Source organism: Sphaeramia orbicularis, chromosome 2, assembly GCF_902148855.1.
Source record: "Sphaeramia orbicularis chromosome 2, fSphaOr1.1, whole genome shotgun sequence".
Lineage (NCBI taxonomy): Eukaryota > Metazoa > Chordata > Actinopteri > Kurtiformes > Apogonidae > Sphaeramia > Sphaeramia orbicularis.
The window spans coordinates 11,292,465-11,311,783 of NC_043958.1; the positions used below are offsets into that span (position 1 = coordinate 11,292,465).

Here is a 19,319-nt window from a genome sequence, read left to right on the forward strand (position 1 = left end):
GATTAAAGTACCCTACAGTGAAAGCCTCAACACTTACACCAACACTGAGGTATAACTTTTTTTTTAACTGTACAATGACTACATTATTTTTCATACATCAACTTAAATATGCAGATAATACTTAAACTTTTACTCAAGTATGATTTTAAATGTAAAAAAAAAAAATGTACTTGTGGCTAAGTATTTTAATGGTGTGTGCCATCAGTACCTTCTCTTTAATAAAAAAAACTTCAGTATTTTTTCCACCTTTGTCCATTTATTCTCATTTTGGTGTTTATGTATGTGCTGCAGTTCCCCTTTCCAGCCGCATGGGGCGCTGCAGTTCAGACCATGTAGTCAAACGCAGCTGTTGCGTAAAGCGTCGATTGCCGAGTCATGGATAGCTGTTGTTTAACTCCTGCTACAAGGACAACCACCTAACCGGTATGAGAGGACACACTGGGCGGCAGCATGGCACACACATAGCCAACGTTAAATATCATCTACGCCTTTCTTGTTCGTCACGTTATAAGCTGCTGTTTGCGTAGAAGACTGGTAGAGCTAACCCAAACAGCTAACAGCTAATGTTTGCTAGCTCCTCTCACTGACGTCTGTTATTGACAAGTGGAGGGTCTTTGGATTCGTGGAGGCGCCTGTGAAGTTGACAGCAACCCCAACACTTAAGGTAATGAATTACAAAAGCCTGCCTTTTCATATCTAGTTCGTTCTTTCAGTTGATGTCTTCTAATAGGCTTGGTCATAGCGTGTTTTGCACCACATTTTCCATCCAGGTGTAGGTTGTTTGCTAGCTGTCATCTCCATTTGCTGCACAAATGGAGAAGCGTGTGTCATGTTTTGGTTTTCTCTGTTATTGTGGTTGGTTTGTGAACCATGAGTCAGCAACTTTAGATTTGATCTCACAACTTCACTAATCAGCTAAATGTATAGAGAGGAGAGGTTCAAATACTATTGTCATCATATTATATATTTGTGATTAGTAATATGAAGTGTAAACTGTTGCTCTTTTACTCAGATATCTCCAGAACATTTGTTTTTATGTTTGTGCAGAATCTGAAATTCCAATAAACACAAAATTATAGAACACCAGCTAATAGAACATTGTATAACACAAACTGCAGACACCCAAATATTAACAGATCTCTAAACCTCAACCACTAACACCGCAGACTGCAGATACTTTCGGAGAAAAATGTGTTACAATGTCATATGTAATACATCAGTGACAAAGCAGCTTCTTTGAGATTAAGTGTAGCACAGATAAAGAAGTTTATTTTACATCCTAAGTAACAGAAAGAGATGACAGATCTAAGACAAATATACAGAGGAGTTTTCAAAAATAGGCTTACACCGAAGTAACCTTCATTTGACTTCTTTGCATGTCTGTCTAGACACATGGAATAAAAAACTTTATTTGAATATTATTTGAAGCCGGTGGAATTGTTGTCAAACTCATTTCTCTCTCTCTCTCTCTCTCTCTCTCTCTCTAGCTGCAACCATGGTGTTCATGCACAGCTACTGTGAATCCAATTCCTCCATTTCCAGGACTTGGGTGGATGAAGGCATCTCCCCTTGCTTCTACTTCACCCTGGTTCCAACTATTCTCCTGACAGTAGCCATCTTCCTCGGCACTCTCCATTGCATATTTTACCAGAAGTATGGCACAGCAATGGAACCTAAGTTCATCCCTCGCTCCTGTCTTTACGCATTCCAGCAGATCACCTCTGCTGTTCTCCTCATCCAGTTTCTGGGTGGGGTGATCTGGCGAGCTGCTAGTGGTGGGGAGCTCCCAGGTTATGTTGTGCTTTATGGCTGCTTTTCTGCAGCGGCATGGGCTTGGGCTATAGCTTTGCTTAGGGTGGAGAGACGTAGGGCTCTGCTTATGGACCGGACAAGAGGACACAGCGCGGCCCTGCTCTTGTTCTGGGCTTTGGCATTTTCAGCTGAGAACTTGGCCTTCATCTCCTGGTACAGTCCTCACTGGTGGTGGGGTCTGGATAACAACCAAGAACAGGTAAACAACCACTAAAGACTCAGTTCATTAAATAATAGACATGCTTAAGAAGGTCTAACTGAACATAATAGCAGATGTTATCTTCATTCTTTTAGTTATTCTGCATAATGATAGGACATGCGACTGTTTAATTTGTGATTGTTTTCTAACATACTTGAGATAACATGTTTTTACAGTTTAATAGGCCAGAGGTTATTTATTCTAAAAGGTGTGTCCTTGAGCCACTCCTCATTCATGGAAGATAAGCTGGCATGTAAAGAATACATAACACTGGTGGTGACAGAAGCCCAAGACTTTGTTTTGCTGAGTCACCGCCAGGTCTGACTTTCAGTTCCTAAATGCAGCACAGTTAACCAATCAAAGTAAAAACAACATTTGGCTCCTCCCACTCTGACTCACTTGCACTTGCATACTAAGCATGATTTGTGTTTTTTTTTTAATATCTTCTGCGCATTACTTGATAAATGTTTAACTTAAAATGTAGTTTTGTGATGCTTTATGCCTGTAATATTAAATTCTCATCATATCATTAGTGGTGAATAAATGCTGATATATTTTTGATTTTTTGTGAATCTCTCAGGTACAGTTTGCCCTATGGCTCATGCGCTATGTTGGTACCGGGTTGCTCTTCTTCATTGGCCTCAGAGCTCCAGGGTTGCCACAGAAACCTTACATGTTGCTTATCAACGAAGATGAGCGAGATGTGGAGCAGAGTGGACAGGTATTGATACACAGATTGTACTCTGACATTTGCTGAACCTGTTTAACAGTCAGTCTGTCATCGTCTTTCTGACTCTTTACAGGGTTCATTCTGATTTTTTTTTTTTAAGGTGGGGCTTTGTTTAAATTCACATTTGTTGACAGCTTTTTACTTTCAACCAGAAAACAGAAACAGAGAGGGGAGTTACCCAAAATCCTAGATATTAAATTGTTGATATTCTGTCACTGATCCGCATTCTCTCCAAAGTCTACTACTGTCTTCATCAGCTTTTTTGTTTGTTTTGTTTGTGTTATTGTGTGACTTTTTCAGCTGATCCTACAATGGAACTAACCCTTTAGATCTCTTCTTTTAATTTTAATACATTTTCATACATTGCTCTAGATGCTGCTCCTAGTCAGGTACATTGCAGTGCATTGCTTCTCTACTGTTTGTTTCTCCAAACAAGGGATGACTGGCATCTACAGCAGATAATACACTGACTATGAATAAGTAATAAGCACTTCCATTTCAGTAAATCCCTAGTAACTATTTAGCACACCATTCCTTAATTTCCCTCCTCGGGTATATCTTTTTCTTGCTAAAAGAACATAGCATTTGCATGTATACAATATATTTGGAGATAAGTACATTATTGCTCTTTTTCTCAGAGCTTGTTGGGTGGAACGGATCCAAACCAATCGACCTGGCAGGGTTTCAGAAAAAAGGTCGCTCTGCTTGTTCCGTACATGTGGCCTCGTGGCAGCATCCTCCTTCAGCTGCTGGTCATCTTCTGTTTGGGGCTGCTGGGAGTAGAGAGGGCTATTAATGTCTTTGTACCAATTTACTACAAGAATATTGGTGAGTGGCCTCATTTTACTTTCTTCTGTGTTGTTCTTCAGAACATATTATGTAATGAAACTGAGACATCCTTCACCATAACAACAAGTACAGAAAAGTAATTCAGGCATGTATTATGTATTTACAACACTGACGGAGCATCCTAATTTTTAATAATGCAGAGGTACATGGAATGAATGCAGACACAAGTAGAAGCAAAAAATGATAAAAGAAAAAATACATTACTTAAAACAGTAGGACATGTTTTAACAGTGCTAGAATCTAAGGAAAAGTCACTAAATACTGCGTATAGTCAAATGGTAAATTAAACACTTTTGCAATCAATGACATTCGTAATTAAACCTTACAAAAGCAAAAAACAGGCCTGTATGAACATTCTCTATCCTCTATCATTGTCTTATCCTCTTCTTTTTCACCTTACAACCACATAATTCTAAGTACACACAATTTTTTACACACGTATATAATTCTATATTTATTTTACTTAAAATTGATAAAATGTGTTTTAATATGTATATTTAGTGTATATATATTTAGAGCTGTATAGACATGTATATTTAGAGCTGTGTATTTATTTATTTATTTAATTATTTATGGTAGTATTTGATCATTTCTTTCCTGCTACTTTTTTTTTATATACTTTAATGAAACAAATGTAACACACAACAATTTCCCCTGGGATTAATAAAGTATTCTGATTTCTCTCTTAGTAAATGAACTAACTGATGGCAGCAGCTGGCATACTCTTGCCACCACAGTGTGCATTTACGTCCTCCTCAAGTTTCTGCAGGGTGGAGGGGCAGGTGAGGCAGAGTTCCATTGATTCTTAGCCACAAATCCATTTGTCACTTGTCTGTAGTGAACACTATTATGTTCTCCCCTGCACCCAGGTTCCTCAGGGTTTGTCAGTAACATGCGCTCTTTTCTGTGGATCCGAGTGCAGCAATTTACCAACCGTGTCGTTCAGGTCCGATTGTTTGCACACTTGCACTCCCTCTCTTTGCGCTGGCACTTGGGGCGCAAAACGGGCGACGTCCTGAGAAGCATCGACCGTGGCACATCCTCCATTAACAGCCTGCTCAGGTCGGCATTGAAAAAAGACCTGTTGGATTGTCTGTGTACACTAAATAAGATATGGCTCAACTGTCTTTGTCTTTTTTTTTTTACAGCTACATAGTGTTTAGCATCTTCCCAACCATAGCTGATATTGTCATTTCCATTATCTACTTCATCACTTATTTCAATGCGTGGTTCGGGCTCATCGTCTTCGTCTGCATGACTCTCTACCTTAGTAAGTACAATACCGAAAGTATTCCTGAAGCTTTAATGAAATGGTTCATTTATGTGATCACTTTGAATGAAATTACTTGTATATATCCTCCAGCTCTGACCATCATCATCACGGAGTGGAGGACCAAGTACAGACGAGAGATGAATCAACAGGACAACAACGCCAAGTCAAAAGCAGTGGACTCGCTGTTAAATTTTGAAACGGTATTTGACCTTTTGTGATATATGAATATTATTTGGTTCATGATTAAGATGTTTTAATCACTCTTGAAACTACAAACACATTTTCATCTTTATCACCCCCTCTTTCTCAAACTGGATAGTAATACCCACACTGACAGAGCATTAGAAATATCAGGGCTTATATATCAAATTTGTTCAAATTATCATTGTGTTTCTTTGAACATCAGTGGCTCAAAAATCTCAGAAGCCATTGGATTTTTTAAGTTTCAACCACTGGATGGAAATTTTCTCAGCTGCAGTCAGAGCGACTACTCAGATCTAACATGGAAAAAGTGGGTTGTGATTTAGATAGGCAGGGATACAGGGCTATAATAGCCCTCTTACTTCTATTAATACACCTGACATTTGCATACATCTATTAAAGGCCCAGTGTTTCTGTAGGGACAAAATGAGCAATACAGGTCATGAACCAGTCCTTTTTGATGTTATCCACTCAATACCTCTCTATCAACAATATCAAATGTTATATACTGATGATTTTGGATTCATAGTCCCAGTAATATATCCTTACTTACATCCCAATGTAAGTACAATTCATTACAGATTTATCACTATCCCAGGCTTTCATTCCTATTGTGGGCCAATTGTGGGCATATGCCACTGTTTTTTTAATTTATCATACATACGTTGAAATTATCTGTTGGTGATAAAGATGATTCAACAGTCTTCTTACACAGTGTAAAATAGACTTTGTTCTGCTTGTTGTGTCTATTAAATAGGTGAAATACTACAATGCAGAGAACTATGAGGTCAGCCGTTTTGAGGACGCCATCTTAAAATATCAGGTAAGTCAGAAGCATTAGTGCACATATTGTCTTTGAATACTGACCTACTGTCCAGAAGCAATTTATAATGCAAAAATTTCCTCATCCAGTACAATACAGACATGTATTACTAGATAGAATACAGCTAGCTATGGCACTTATCATTATTTTCCAAAACAGCTCATAACACCTTGCCTACTGGTTAAGATGAATTAACTTAGCACCAGAATGTAGCAGAATTTCATACACAAAGGCGCACAAGTGCATAAATGTCACTTATTCTCAGTATTTATTTGAAAAACATTTCAGTCAGGTTCTTTTAGCACCTATATCCATGTCTGTGTGTTAATAGCAGTCTTACCAAGTAGTTATTTCACATTTATACATATTTTATGATGCCAAAATGCATTAAGACATCAGAATTTACCTGGCACTACAGAAATAGCATGTACATACATCTGTTGGGCCTCTTTTTACCTTCAAGTAAAGCTATTTGCAGTGACTGAGTAGTGAATCATAAGGACTGGGATTCACATAAATGTTTGGAAGCACGACCGTTACCTCCCACACACATTCACCAAGATGCCCAATCGCCAAACCTTCTCGCATAAACTACAATGATCATTTTTTTGTGTTTTGTATGAACTAACTTTGACTTGCAGTGTGAACTCAAGAGTCAGAACCAAGGAGTAACTGCTAAGCTTTTGTAACTGGCTGTGACGTTCTTTAATTAGAGTGTGTTTATCACTTTCCTTTGGGTGCCAAGCTGCACAGATGCTGTCTTGAAGCAAACTGGTATGGTAAATCATTTAAAAGAAACATCAGCAGCTGTCAGATCCTGTAGAACTCCTCAATTTATGAACTCTTATACCAGCTCATGCAGTAAACACACAGCAGGTGCATCTAAGCCTTGATGGGTTTTCTTTTTTTCCAGGAGTCTGAGTGGAAGACACAGGCCTCCTTGGCCTTCCTCAACCAAACACAGAATTTAATCATTGGCTCAGGCCTGCTTGCTGGCTCTCTCCTCTGTGCCTACTTTGTGACTGAAGGAAAATTTAAGGTACTGTTCACACAGACACAGTAAATAACACCTTTGATCCTCTTTAACAAACACATTAGGTCCAGATTAAGGATTTGGTCCCATATGGTCTTCTATAACTGTCCTTTTTCATGTCAAACTTTGATACTAGGTTGGGGACTTTGTTCTTTTTGGTACCTACATAATTCAGCTGTACACCCCCCTCAACTGGTTTGGAACGTATTACAGGTAAGAAGAGCAGAACACCTTAAACTCTATTATACTTTACATTAGGGGTGTAACAGTGCACTCGTTTGTACTGAACTGTTTCGGTTCGGGGCCTGCGATATAATACGGAGGTGCACTGAATGAATACATGTAGCCTATGTGAAGAATGCAAACACTCAAGCAGTGTGGACACAAGCAGAACTCATGTGCAGGGTTTCCTCTAGGTACATTCAGCAGCATTGAAATCTCAGCACCGCTGCAAAAAAAACCCAAAACATGACAACAGAGAGTAAAACAGAGGCACAGAAGCCGGGTTAGATGTTCGAAGCATGTTAAGTTTCACTGTCTCTTTTCGGTGTGTTGCAGCTTTGTGACACAAAAGAGTCCACGGGTTCCTTTATAGAAAAAAGGGTTTTATTTTTAACTCAAGTTGGTACTGTGAGGTGTTCAAAAACACTCAGTAAATTAAACAAACATTGAACATACAAAAATACATAACATGTGGGGTGCTTGTTAATGCATGAATGACTGAACAATATTTTGTTCATTTGTTCATTTTGTAGTTGCGGACCACCCACCACCACTGGTCTCCTTCACTGTACCAAAAATATATTGAAAATTTATCAAACTGAAAACCACTGTACCAAAAACATACCGAACCAAAATTTTTCTGTACCGTTACACCCCTACTCTACATCCATTATTGCAGAACAGTTTTCCCATTAACTCTTGATTCTCCCTTTTTTAATGGCAGAATGATCCAGAATTCCTTCATTGACATGGAAAGCATGTTCAAACTTTTTGAAGAAGAGGAAGAGGTACATTTTGATTTGTTGAATTTACTTGCTCTATTTAACTGCCTTTTTGTTAAATGCAATGTATTTACTCTGCTGAACAGGTGAAAGATGAAGTCAATGCAGGCAGTCTCCTCTACAAGCAGGGAAAAGTGGAATTTGAGAATGTTTATTTCAGCTACACTAATGGGTAAGTTCATTTGTGCTCATGTGGTTAAAGATGAGTCTAGCTGTAAGGTGATACATTAATGTGGAATATCTGTTGTTTTACAGCAAGGAGATTCTCAGGGATGTTTCCTTCACTGTTCTTCCAGGACAGACAGTCGCCCTGGTAAGGCACAGATGATTTAGTGATCTTTTCCACATTTAAACTTCTTTAGTGTATTTTGTTAGAGAAGTCTAGTATTTAATTGTATTTTTCACACAGGTGGGACAGTCAGGGTCAGGAAAGAGCACCATCATTCGACTTCTGTTCCGCTTCTATAACGTTCAGGGAGGCTGCATTCGCATCGATGGACAGGATATATCAAAGGTGAGTGTTATTTATCACAATCACTGCATGAAAATACAGCATAGTAGGAAAGCAGTATTGTAGAGAAGCAGAAAAGGATAAAAAAAAAAAAAAAATAGAGCATTTATGTACTGCTAATGAACAAAATAATCGTAGCACATTCTGTCACAGTGGCTTTAGAAGCTACATTAAGAACCTGGGCAAACAGTCATCTAATTGCAATAAACAGAGAGTCCCTGAGATGTGATATTGTTAAGGGAACTGAGAGTGGGCAGGAAAAGCAGCTACATTCATCTTTAATATTGCAGTTTGTGGCTGTGTGTGTTCCCCCCACTAGGCCAGTAATGACTTTGTCTTTATTGTCTCTGATCAGGTGAAGCAGACATCACTGCGAGCTCATATTGGTGTGGTTCCCCAGGACACTGTGCTGTTTAACGACACTATCCGGGATAACATTCGCTACGGTCGCATCACTGCTACCGACCAGGAGGTGGAAGAAGCTGCCTTAGCTGCTGATATCCATGATAAAATCATGGCCTTCCCTGAAGGTGGTGTAGTGTCTGTAAATCTGAAAGATTTCTTTTCCAACTGTATTCAGTATTGTGGGTGCTTACAGTAAAGTGAAAAGAATGAATTATGCCAGAGAACTGTAAAAGATTTAGAACTTCAGTACAATACTTGGTTTTGTATTAACTTTTTTGGCTCCTTTTTTTTTTTTTTTCTGTCAGGTTATGATACACAGGTGGGTGAAAGAGGACTGAAGCTGAGTGGAGGAGAAAAGCAGAGGGTGGCTATTGCCAGAACTATCCTCAAAGCCCCACAGATCATCCTACTGGACGAGGTGAGATTATGAAAAACCATGTACATTTGAGCCATGTTTGGCCTGTTTACACTTAAATACATGTTGAGCACAAGTGGAAAGTTAAATACAGGTGGAAACAACCACTGTTGGGATCCAATTAGGCTACTTTCTGAGATGGTCTGGGTTGCATGTAATTACCTGTATTTTGTAGTGTAGACCACTGTGGCTTATGAGGCAGAGCACATTTCCCTAAAACAGTCAGTATGGTGGGTCAGTCCTCAGCTTGTCCTGTAAATACAAGCTGCCTTTCATTTAAATGCAAATGCATCCTCATATGAAGGGCATATCAGCTAAATACATGTGCCACATATATACAATAAGTAAGGTGTTTTTTTCTGGGTTAGTCTGTGTGGAAAAAAAAATCTAGAACATGTCAGTTAACAGGCTGATGTAATAAAACTACATGGGGCCCTTCGGAGGTAGCCAACACCGTTCCCATGGAGCAGGATGCTGTTTTTACATAAAAAAATAGAAACATAGCAGAAAAGCAAAAGAATACTTAACAGCATTAGGGAGGAACAGTTCTTTTTTACGACAGTGACAGAAAAGTGAATCATATGTGGAGCAACTGTGACAACGGCAAAACATCACCATGTGGCACAAAACATGAACATGAAAAAACATACAACAAAATGAATGACATACTACAAATGTGCTAATTCATACAAAACTGTCAAGGAATATAATTACAAAAATAATCAGATGTAATAAGAGATTAACAGAATTAAATAATATTGGATGTTTAAATAGTCCCAAAAAATTTGACATCATTTCATCACCTAATAATTTCTTTAAAATTAGTTTGCTCAAAAAAGTTATAATCATTTTTATTGTTCTGCTTTCAGGAATACACATGACATTTACTGCAACAGAAAAGGCATTGTGTGTATTGAATTATGCCCAAAACTCAGTCAAATGTGAATGCACAATGTGAATTTGTTAGAAAATTTCATAAACAAGCGCCATCAGGAAAGCAGATTTGAAGACTTGTTGTGTGCTGCGTCACAAGTGGCACACATTGAATTTGTAATAACTTTAAAACATTATAAAATTACCATCCCCCAGAATTTTTTGTTTGAAATTTGGAGAATAAAACATTTTATGTCCAAAATAAATCCTATGAAGTATCATTTCTCTTGACCATGTAGTGACACTGATATGATATCTCAAATGATGTCAATTCTTTTGGGACACCCCGTATATCTGTGTGTCCAACCATGGAAATCATTGTTGATAATTGTGACCTCTTCTGTCATTAACATTAGCCTTTGATCACACTGTCTCTTCACATAGTTGAATATTACTATTATCAAGAGCATTATTATTTGAGGCGATCCATGCAACCTTACGTGATTCCGGAAGTTTTTATCAAACAACTAGCCCTTTGTATTACTCAGTACCCTTGAAGTAGTTCTCAGTTTCAGAAAGGTTCGTGACCCTCTATTAAAGTGGCATTGGCAGTATCAAAATCTGAACACGAGTACGGGACACTTACATAGACACAGGCGTCGAGGTGTGGCAAGATACATCACCATGTGGACTTGTGAATTGAGGCAGTAAATAAATAATCAAGAGTCTGCAGCATAGATAAGAACTACAGTCGCGGAAAGAATTAGTAGACCATCAAGTCATCAAATACAGTGGTTATGCAATCAAGTACTAACTCCTGTGTGTATCATGTGACTAAAACAGACCGAAAAGAAAACATGGAATGACTAAAAGCACTGTTTTTGTCCGTACAATGCCATAGATATTGATGTAAGAACTAAAGTGATTTTGATTATTATCAAGGAAACATGGAAAATGGCTAGATATCAGCTGTGAAATTAAACTATTATGAGCTATTTTTGTTGTTATCATTATATTTGTCCAAACAAATGTACCTTTAGTTGTGTCAGGCATTAAAATGAACAAGAAATTGAAGAAAACAAGGGTGGTCTAATAATTTTTTCCGCGACTGTGTGCTAATGCTGAAGAATAGTGTGCAATGGGATGACACGTAAGATGTCAGCTGTCTACTTGAGTTTAGATATATTTCAAATCCAGATACAATGAAGCTTTGGAAACTGTAGCTAAATTTTCAGCCCATTTGTAGAATTCACTGTTGACTTTGAATTATTACAAGCATCATTTGTTTCAGCTTCAGTAACCTGTTGTCTTTCTTCAGGCTACATCTGCACTTGACACACAGACAGAACGCAACATCCAGGCCTCACTGGCTAAAGTCTGCGCCAATCGTACAACAATTGTTGTAGCTCACAGGTAAGACTTGCACACATTGAATGTTTTTTACTTCTCCGATGTGAATGTTTATGCAAGTCTGTAACCCAGTATTTTCAACTTTGGGGTTGGGACCAAATGTGGGGTCACCTGGAATTCAAATGGGGTCGCCTGAAATTTCCAGTAATTGATAAAAATAAAAACTTACTAATAAAAAATCTATGAGTTGAGAGAGACAATCCCAATTCATAAAAGACATGACAAACTCTGAGGCTGAAACTGAAGCACCGTGGTACTGTTGATCTTTCAAATTTTCATTGTGGTCAGTTTCAGATGCTGCAGCTCTTGCATAATTCATAGTTTGAGTTCTTGTTTGTTCAGTATTAATTGTCAGCCTTGTAAATCCAAGCTGGCTTGACTGTACATATCCTGACCAAGGAAAATCAAATTCTCACTTTGTGCAGTAATCTACACCTGGCTTTTCTGCCTCTGTCCATAATAATATACATTATATGGACTAAATGTCGTCTAAAATTAACGTTTTTTGCAACATAGTGTAGCAAACTATTACATGATAGGAACAAATTCATTTTAGCAAAAAAACGTCTCCATTTTGAATGTCTGGGGTCGCCAGAAATTTGTGATTTTTTTTTTTTTTTTTCCCCAGTTTATTTTTTTTATGGAATTTTTTTTTTACAGCAGTAGTGCAATAAAATGTCGAAACAATAGGAATTGTTTTTATACAGAACAGAACATCTACAAAACACACATACAACAACAAAAAAAAACACAAAAATGAAATTTGTGATGTTAAAATGAGGTCATGAGCTAAAAAAGTTGGGAACCACTGATGTAACCTGATCTCTTTATGAAATGACAGGTTGTCCACCATCATCGGGGCAGACCAGATCCTGGTTGTCAGCGAGGGTCGCATCGCTGAGCGTGGACGGTAAGTGGGCCTTAAAGATCTAAAGCTCAGAATGACATCTGCACAACAGGTCCCATTGTTCTCTGACCTATATATGACCCACCTCCTCTCTGCACCCAAGACACGAGGAGTTACTTCACAAGGGAGGCCTGTACGCCGACATGTGGATGAAGCAGCAGCAGGCCCAGGACTCGGACTCATCGTCAGACACAGAAGCCAAAGACCGCAAGTCTGAGAAACTACAACCACCATCCACATCTTCAGGCCACCACAGCCACTGAATGTATTTATTGTTTTGTTTTGAAATCAAACTCTGCATTTTATGCTTTCTTTAATTGTATATTTAATGTTGACATATTAAATGACACTGACATGATGGGACACATAGCTAGAGGAAAAAGTGTTTTTAGTTTTGCATCATAAAATGCAATGAAAGCTAAATAAGGGAACATGCCTTAATACAACTACAGAGATAAGACAACTCAAACTATCAAGTGTACCAAGTTTATCAACAAAGAGGTTATGATTGTGTAAGTTTTTATCTAGGGGCAAAGGAGCAACAAGATCTAAGTATTACTACATGATAAAAAACAAGTCAAGGCACTTGTGACTGTGTGTTTGTCAACTTAAAGTTTTATCAGGGTGATGCTCTGATTTAGTCACTTTTGAAGTTATATTTCAGTTTGTAGAAACTCTCCTGCCATCTTTTTAATGTTGTTTGACTTTGTTTTGTATATTAAATTATAAGTATTCTCAGTTTGGGCTGTCAGATTGCTATTTTCTTTCTTTCTAGAAGTGTCATAAATCTGAGCCACTGATGAGTTAGAGAAATAAGGGAAAGTTGTGGGGAAAACAGTGACTAAAAAAAGACTTGCACTGCATTGTCAACATTAAATTGTGTTAGACTGAGGGGCTGTCGATTCTTTTGCTCACTGATTTATCAAAGGGTACAGATAAAAATGGGATGTTAAGCTGTCAGGGATTTTTTTTACCAAGCTATTGTCCATTTCTGAGCTTTGCTGTTATTTATGATATGTACATAAGATCACTACGGTGGTGTGTTCTGTCTGCTCTTTCTATCATATTAAGTTTTGTAAGAAAAAAAAAAAAAAAAAAAAATAGAAGTCAAGTTACAATAATCTTGCAGTGCTGTACAATTCTAAAACACTTTTCAACTTGTACATGTCAAAGTTTTTAGTTGTCAATTATATTTGTGTTATTGTTGCAGTGAATGAAAATGTATAAAATTACATAGTAGTCATGCTGGATTACCAATGTATCAGTACCACCATTACGCAGCAGTTTCAGTATAAGCTTTTACTGTAATAAACAGTTTATGAATGAGAATAAGCCAATAAAGTTATTTCAACTTGTTTTACCTCATAATGAGGCCCATAGAATGTGTTTGTCGTCATGTAAACAATTTGCATTGGTTTGTTTATTTGAACAATAAAAATATATTTTTTAAATTGTTTGAGTCTAATTTAAAAAAGAAAATACCCACAGTTCTTCTGGTCCATAATATATTGATTATACAGATTGATATCCTTCCAAATATTAGTAGTATTGTATGCCATCATACTTTTGTACAGTAGATAGAGGTATATACCTTAATCCCATTTGCTGACCGCCAATATACCGAGAGAGGAGGAAGATGCATGCATTCGAGACCATAGGCAAGATTTTTTTTGTTTGTTTGTGTTTTTATTGAACAACTGAAAAGTACAAACTCTCACTGAGGATAATAATACAGTAATACAAATGAACATAAGTAAAATTAAGTACAAAAAATCATGGGGATATATAAGACAAGGGCAGAAATACATTCAAGTACAATATGGTGCAAATAATTAGGCATTTTAAATTAATGTATAGGAGCAGAGATGCAACAGAGAAGATTCTTCAAATTAAAATAATAAATAACAAGCAATGTTCTGACTTATTTTCATTGCAGTTTTGTTTTTTACTAATTTTCTTAGGGACAAGACAAACATTTTAAATTCATTTGTAAATTCAGAAAAGGAGGGCTTATTATTTCTCCGTTTCGCACAGTGGATATGATATTTACCCGATAACAAACTTATGTTAATGATATCTGAAACAGATGAGGCCAAATTGATTACAAATTGATTGATACCTGAATAAACCTTCCAGGTGCTCCTTCATCAAAGCTGTGGAAAATCATTGCTTCCTGTCTAAATAAAACAGGATTAATGAATAGATTATAGTTGGTAGCTTCGGTATACTATAGTGTACATAGTACTTTATAGCTGCTAGTTATTTATCTTTTTTTTTTTTTTTTTTTTTTTTTGTTTACCTCCGCCCGCACTCCAGTCCAATAGGTGGCGGTAAATGCACCTTTCATTTGGTTGCCAACTGCCATTAAAAGTAAAGAAGACGAAGAAGATGAAGGCTGAAGCTGTCATGGTCTGACTGCTCTACTGCGCCCCCTGTTGGATCTGTATGGAAGACCGCTGGATCCGGGCTGTGTTTTCTGCGGTCAGGGCGTGTAGCATAGCTAAGCTGTACGGCACAAATTGTACCAGCGAGGCGGGGGGGCAAGGCAAAACAGTCGTTTCCTCTACATTCGGCCGACAAATGTTTTACTTGTAGCAATTATGGATTTTGACGCTTTGTTTAACGAAAAGACATTTCAGTTTTCGGACTTCCAGGAGTTTACGGTATGTTATTGATCTGATAACCGGAAGGCCAACAAACTACGAAAGCTAATATTTACTAGCTAATGTTAATGAGAGCCAAGTAACGCGGTGTTCTTCCTAGCTACCACAAGACGAAAGTTACTTTCCAAACGAATTTTAGTTAAATTGAAGATCCCTGTAACTGACATAGATGTTTGATGGCTAACATCTCCTGCTTGTAGCTCGTCAACTTTATTTGCGCGTAGTTTCTACTAATATGTCAACGCAGCTAAATGCTAGGGGCCTGCTGTTAGCTTGGCGCGCTAACATGATTGATAGCAGGTGTCTAAACAGAGTTACTGCCTGTTACTTAACAGTTCTACAAACTGACGTCATCTTAAAAAAATGTTACTGTAATTGTGATGTTGTTGTCATATTAATGGAATTCCCATGAACTTGCAGTTTCTTCCTGGACACCAGAAGTTGACTGAACGAGTTAGGAAACGACTGTATTATGGCCTGGACAAAGATGTTTCTCTTGATGCCCTCTCCTGCCCTGTTACAGGTAAACTTCTTGTATCAGTCAATTTGGTGTTAAATTAAATGTTTCCTTAATCTCACAGTGAAGGTTGTCTACGATGAGTCTACCAAGTACTTTCAGTCAAACCGTCATAGTCTAAATTTAACATCTGTATTCCCTCTTGGTTTCTAGATATTGCCGTAGAAATCTTCCAGAAGTCTGCCCCAAGCCCGATCCGAAAGCTCCAGAAGAAGTATGCTGCTCATGTTGCCAGGTTTGTTCACCTGTCTGTTTTGTATTATGATGAACTTTGCACTGTTGAGATGCCATAAATCTCAATCAAAGTTTTTGTTGTTTTCACAGGGAAGCTTGCATCTCTCCATGTGCCATGATGCTGGCTCTCGTTTACATAGAACGGCTCCGACATAGAAATCCAGAATACCTACAAAAGATCTCCTCCTCTGACCTCTTCCTGATCTCCATGGTATGTGTTTTCAATGTAAAGGTCATTCTAAATATGGTGTGTTATTTCTAGCACGTTCACTCCTTGTTTCAGTTGTATATGGAGATCTAGTGTTGCATTCAGTCAAAGGTTAGAGAGCAGTGACAAATAGCCTAATGTGTTTTTGTTCCTTTGTATTAGATGGTAGCCAGCAAATACCTGTACGACGAAGGTGAAGAAGAAGAAGTTTTCAATGATGAGTGGGGAGCTGCTGGGAAGCTGGATGTTCAGACTGTCAATACCCTGGAGATGAATTTCTTAAATGCCATTGTGAGTACAGGCCACGATGCTTAACATTTTTTCTAAGCAGCGTACACTTGGGTCGAAATTTTTTGGAAAGCATAAAGACCTTGCATACTACACTAAAAATGTTACCAATGTACTATTCTGTGATTACTGGATATGCAACGTTATTTTTGACTGCTTGGGCTGAATAGTCAAATACATTTTTTGTTCATAACATGTTTTATTTGCACACATGCTCTTTTTCTGATTTTATTCAAACTTTTCCAGACACACATGCTCTTAAACAGTGCATTGATTTCACAAATCCATTTCTATGTCACAAAGCATTCACACTGAACACTAAAGTTTCACTCTGTTTTTGTGTAAAGTCTGTTTTTGTAAAGTGAAAAGTTCTAGCTCATCATTAAACTATTATGTCCTCTTCTTTTTAGGAGTGGAGCCTCTTCACGGAGCCAAATGACTTCTTTGATATACTTGGTCAACTTGAAACCAGGTTGGTGGTCAGCCTCTTTTATCTATTTTATCTATAAATATAAACTATACTAGGGTATTATTTGTTCTAAATTGTACTAGTATCGAATTTGTTTATTATGTGAAACTGTATGAAGAAGCAGGGTACATGTGTACACTGACATGGAATAATCCTGACTTTTGTCTACATTGACAGCATTGCGGAGCGACAAGGGATGAAACGTGGGTGGTTTACGTACACTGACCTCTGTGTCCTCCTGGAGCAGACAGCATGGAGCCAAGCCCTCACAGCCATCTATCAGCACTTTACTAAAGTACGAAAGGGGATGAATCATACCAAGTAAAAAAATAATTTTCTCTGTCTCTTAACACTCAAATGGAAATTGTCAGTGAGTGTTTTCTCCCTGTGTTCGTCTTACAGGTATCATGTATGATTGGTCTGGTCTATCTGACCAGTGTTGCTGGCCTCATCGCCACCAGCACCGTTCTGCACCAGCTCAGTCTCGCCAGAAGTGGCCAGTCCCTGCTTCTGCCACAAGTAGAAATAAGCTCTGCCCATCTTCAGACTTCCAACATGAACCCTGAAACTCCTGCTGCAGTGCATCCCTGTTGTGTTTTGGCCAACAAGAGTCTGAACCGTCAGACCGGTGCACATGGAATGAGTCAGCAATACAGACAAGATCCACCCTCATCTTCTTCCCAGACGTCATTACTGTGTGTGTGGGGTTCCCTCCTTGCCTCCATGGGTCACATACATCCTCTGTCTGAAAATGAAGCTCCCCAGTCTTGGTCTGCTGTCTCACTCTTCTGTCCTGGCTGTCTGGCAACGCTTCCTCCTCTTCAGTGCGGGCTGAAAAATACCTCATCATCACGCTCCACTCACGAGCACTTTGTTAAAGATCAGCGTCACGTACCATGGCTGTCCTCCAGAGTCCTTGGAGGTGTGGAGCCTGCTCTGAACTCTCCCCTGGGAGTGTTTGCTCCTGTCCAGCTGGGGTGCTGCCACCCGGAGTCGATATTACCTGTCAACAAAGCCCAGGCTCTACTCATGCCAGGCTAAACACCAAGCAAACTCCAGTGCTATCAGCCTGTAGTAATGGACTCTGGAAATTAAACCAGCATTGTTTTCATGATGCGTTACATCACATTTTTATTTACTTTTCCAGATCTCGATTACAGGCGCAAAAGTACGAGCAGGCACGTTCTCTGAAATAATACAGCACAGGGTGAAAAGTCAATCATCAATCACAGTTCAACGTTACAGACATAGTTCGCCATCAATTAAATGCCACAGTTTTCAGTTATTGCTTTGCATCTTTTTTTCACATTTTCACAAGAAATGAAAATGGGTGTTCTGATACGCTTTCGTTGCCTACATTCATATTGTTTTGTAACCATATTTATCACCATTAGGGAATGCAGACTTGTCGGATGAGAAATGGGAGCCTTTATCGTTGGTGTGTTTCACGTTTGTATATCAGTGAATGAGTATTTGCCAGATCTGTGAAAGCATGGGAAGTATGAAAGTTTCACAGCAAGTTTGAAGAAGGGACACAGCTAGGTTTGTTGCTTTGAAATTTAACTCTTACATCTATGTATTTGCTTTATGTTAACTGTTTCCTCAAAAAAAAAATTGCAACGGAAGTTTACATCAGATACTTGCTGATTGCACTGTTTTGGAAAACAAATTCTCAACACTTTTTTAGGAGAAAGTCTAAGAAAGAAAACAATTTGAATCCAGATTGTTCCCATACCTCAGTAGAAATGTCACTGCTCAAAGGAGAGCATTTCTAAGAACGTTGTCTCAGTTCAATGAAGTGAAGTTAACCTTTTTGTTGTATTTTTCTTTTATCATCATGTGATATGCATTCTGTTTGGCAGTGGGGTGCATGACATGACTATCACTCATTTCATTTAATTTTTTACTTTTTCTCAATGTGGTGGAAAGTTTGTATGAAGGAGATTCTAGATATTCTGGTTGGGGTTCTTGAAGTGAATGCTTCTAATACAGTAGCATTTGTACATACATTTTCCAGTGATAACTGCAGTATTTTTGTGTATTAAGTTTGGAATTTGCACATCAAGCTCCCTTTCTGTTGCAGCACGACATTTCACTCCAGTTCTACCGCGTTCTCAAACATATCACTTTAAAACATCAGAGAAAAATGTTAAAGATGGACAGTTTTGACAAGAAAACTGCTTTTAGAGTCAAAGTAACACGGCTCCCTGCGTATTTACATTGTAACCAAACCTTTGACATATTCCCCAGAAGCACAATTTGCTTTAATTTTGTAAATGATGTAAAAATCTGTAAAGGAAAAAAAAAAACCTGAATTAATAAAGAATGACATTTGTGGCATTTTAGTGTCTGTGTTAATATGACACAACATCCTGCATGCATTTCAAGAGTGTTTTTAAGTCAATATGTTCTTTAGTTGCAAGGTTAGTATAAATTCTGACATAATTTGCACCATGTTTAACTATAATAATCCATATTTGACCATTAAAAGCAAT

General features: G+C 38.1%; 2 protein-coding genes across 2 annotated transcripts; both read left to right on the plus strand.

Moving 5' to 3' along the window:
- Positions 1-344: 344 nt before the first annotated feature.
- Positions 345-13,810, plus strand: abcb6a (ATP binding cassette subfamily B member 6 (LAN blood group) a). The gene is made up of 20 exons (XM_030155764.1): positions 345-664; positions 1,488-2,011; positions 2,592-2,732; positions 3,380-3,569; positions 4,280-4,372; positions 4,460-4,652; positions 4,739-4,860; positions 4,954-5,063; positions 5,822-5,887; positions 6,801-6,926; positions 7,057-7,133; positions 7,867-7,930; positions 8,011-8,096; positions 8,180-8,237; positions 8,334-8,438; positions 8,791-8,965; positions 9,146-9,258; positions 11,447-11,541; positions 12,380-12,448; positions 12,549-13,810. Exons 2-20 carry the CDS (start codon positions 1,496-1,498, stop codon positions 12,706-12,708), a joined length of 2,559 nt encoding a protein of 852 aa, XP_030011624.1. The 5' UTR covers positions 345-664; positions 1,488-1,495; the 3' UTR covers positions 12,709-13,810.
- A 1,089-nt stretch (positions 13,811-14,899) lies between these two features.
- On the plus strand, positions 14,900-19,164 carry cnppd1 (cyclin Pas1/PHO80 domain containing 1). Its single transcript, XM_030155349.1, has 8 exons — positions 14,900-15,108; positions 15,529-15,631; positions 15,779-15,860; positions 15,950-16,070; positions 16,230-16,358; positions 16,766-16,827; positions 17,002-17,119; positions 17,227-19,164. The coding sequence occupies exons 1-8, from the start codon at positions 15,046-15,048 to the stop codon at positions 17,863-17,865; spliced, it is 1,317 nt and encodes a 438-aa protein (XP_030011209.1). The 5' UTR covers positions 14,900-15,045; the 3' UTR covers positions 17,866-19,164.
- Positions 19,165-19,319: the final 155 nt, after the last annotated feature.

What these genes read in the sequence shown, in the direction of transcription:
- abcb6a (XM_030155764.1), top strand. Translation starts at nt 1,496, where the DNA reads ATGGTGTTCATGCACAGCTACTGTGAATCCAATTCCTCCATTTCCAGG. An exon ending in TGGTTTGGAACGTATTACAG is followed by an intron (nt 7,134 to 7,866) that starts GTAAGAAGAGCA and finishes TTTTAATGGCAG; the next exon opens with AATGATCCAGAATTCCTTCA. An exon ending in AATCATGGCCTTCCCTGAAG is followed by an intron (nt 8,966 to 9,145) that starts GTGGTGTAGTGT and finishes TTTTTCTGTCAG; the next exon opens with GTTATGATACACAGGTGGGT.
- cnppd1 (XM_030155349.1), top strand. Translation starts at nt 15,046, where the DNA reads ATGGATTTTGACGCTTTGTTTAACGAAAAGACATTTCAGTTTTCGGAC. An exon ending in TGAATTTCTTAAATGCCATT is followed by an intron (nt 16,359 to 16,765) that starts GTGAGTACAGGC and finishes TCTTCTTTTTAG; the next exon opens with GAGTGGAGCCTCTTCACGGA. An exon ending in TCTATCAGCACTTTACTAAA is followed by an intron (nt 17,120 to 17,226) that starts GTACGAAAGGGG and finishes TTCGTCTTACAG; the next exon opens with GTATCATGTATGATTGGTCT.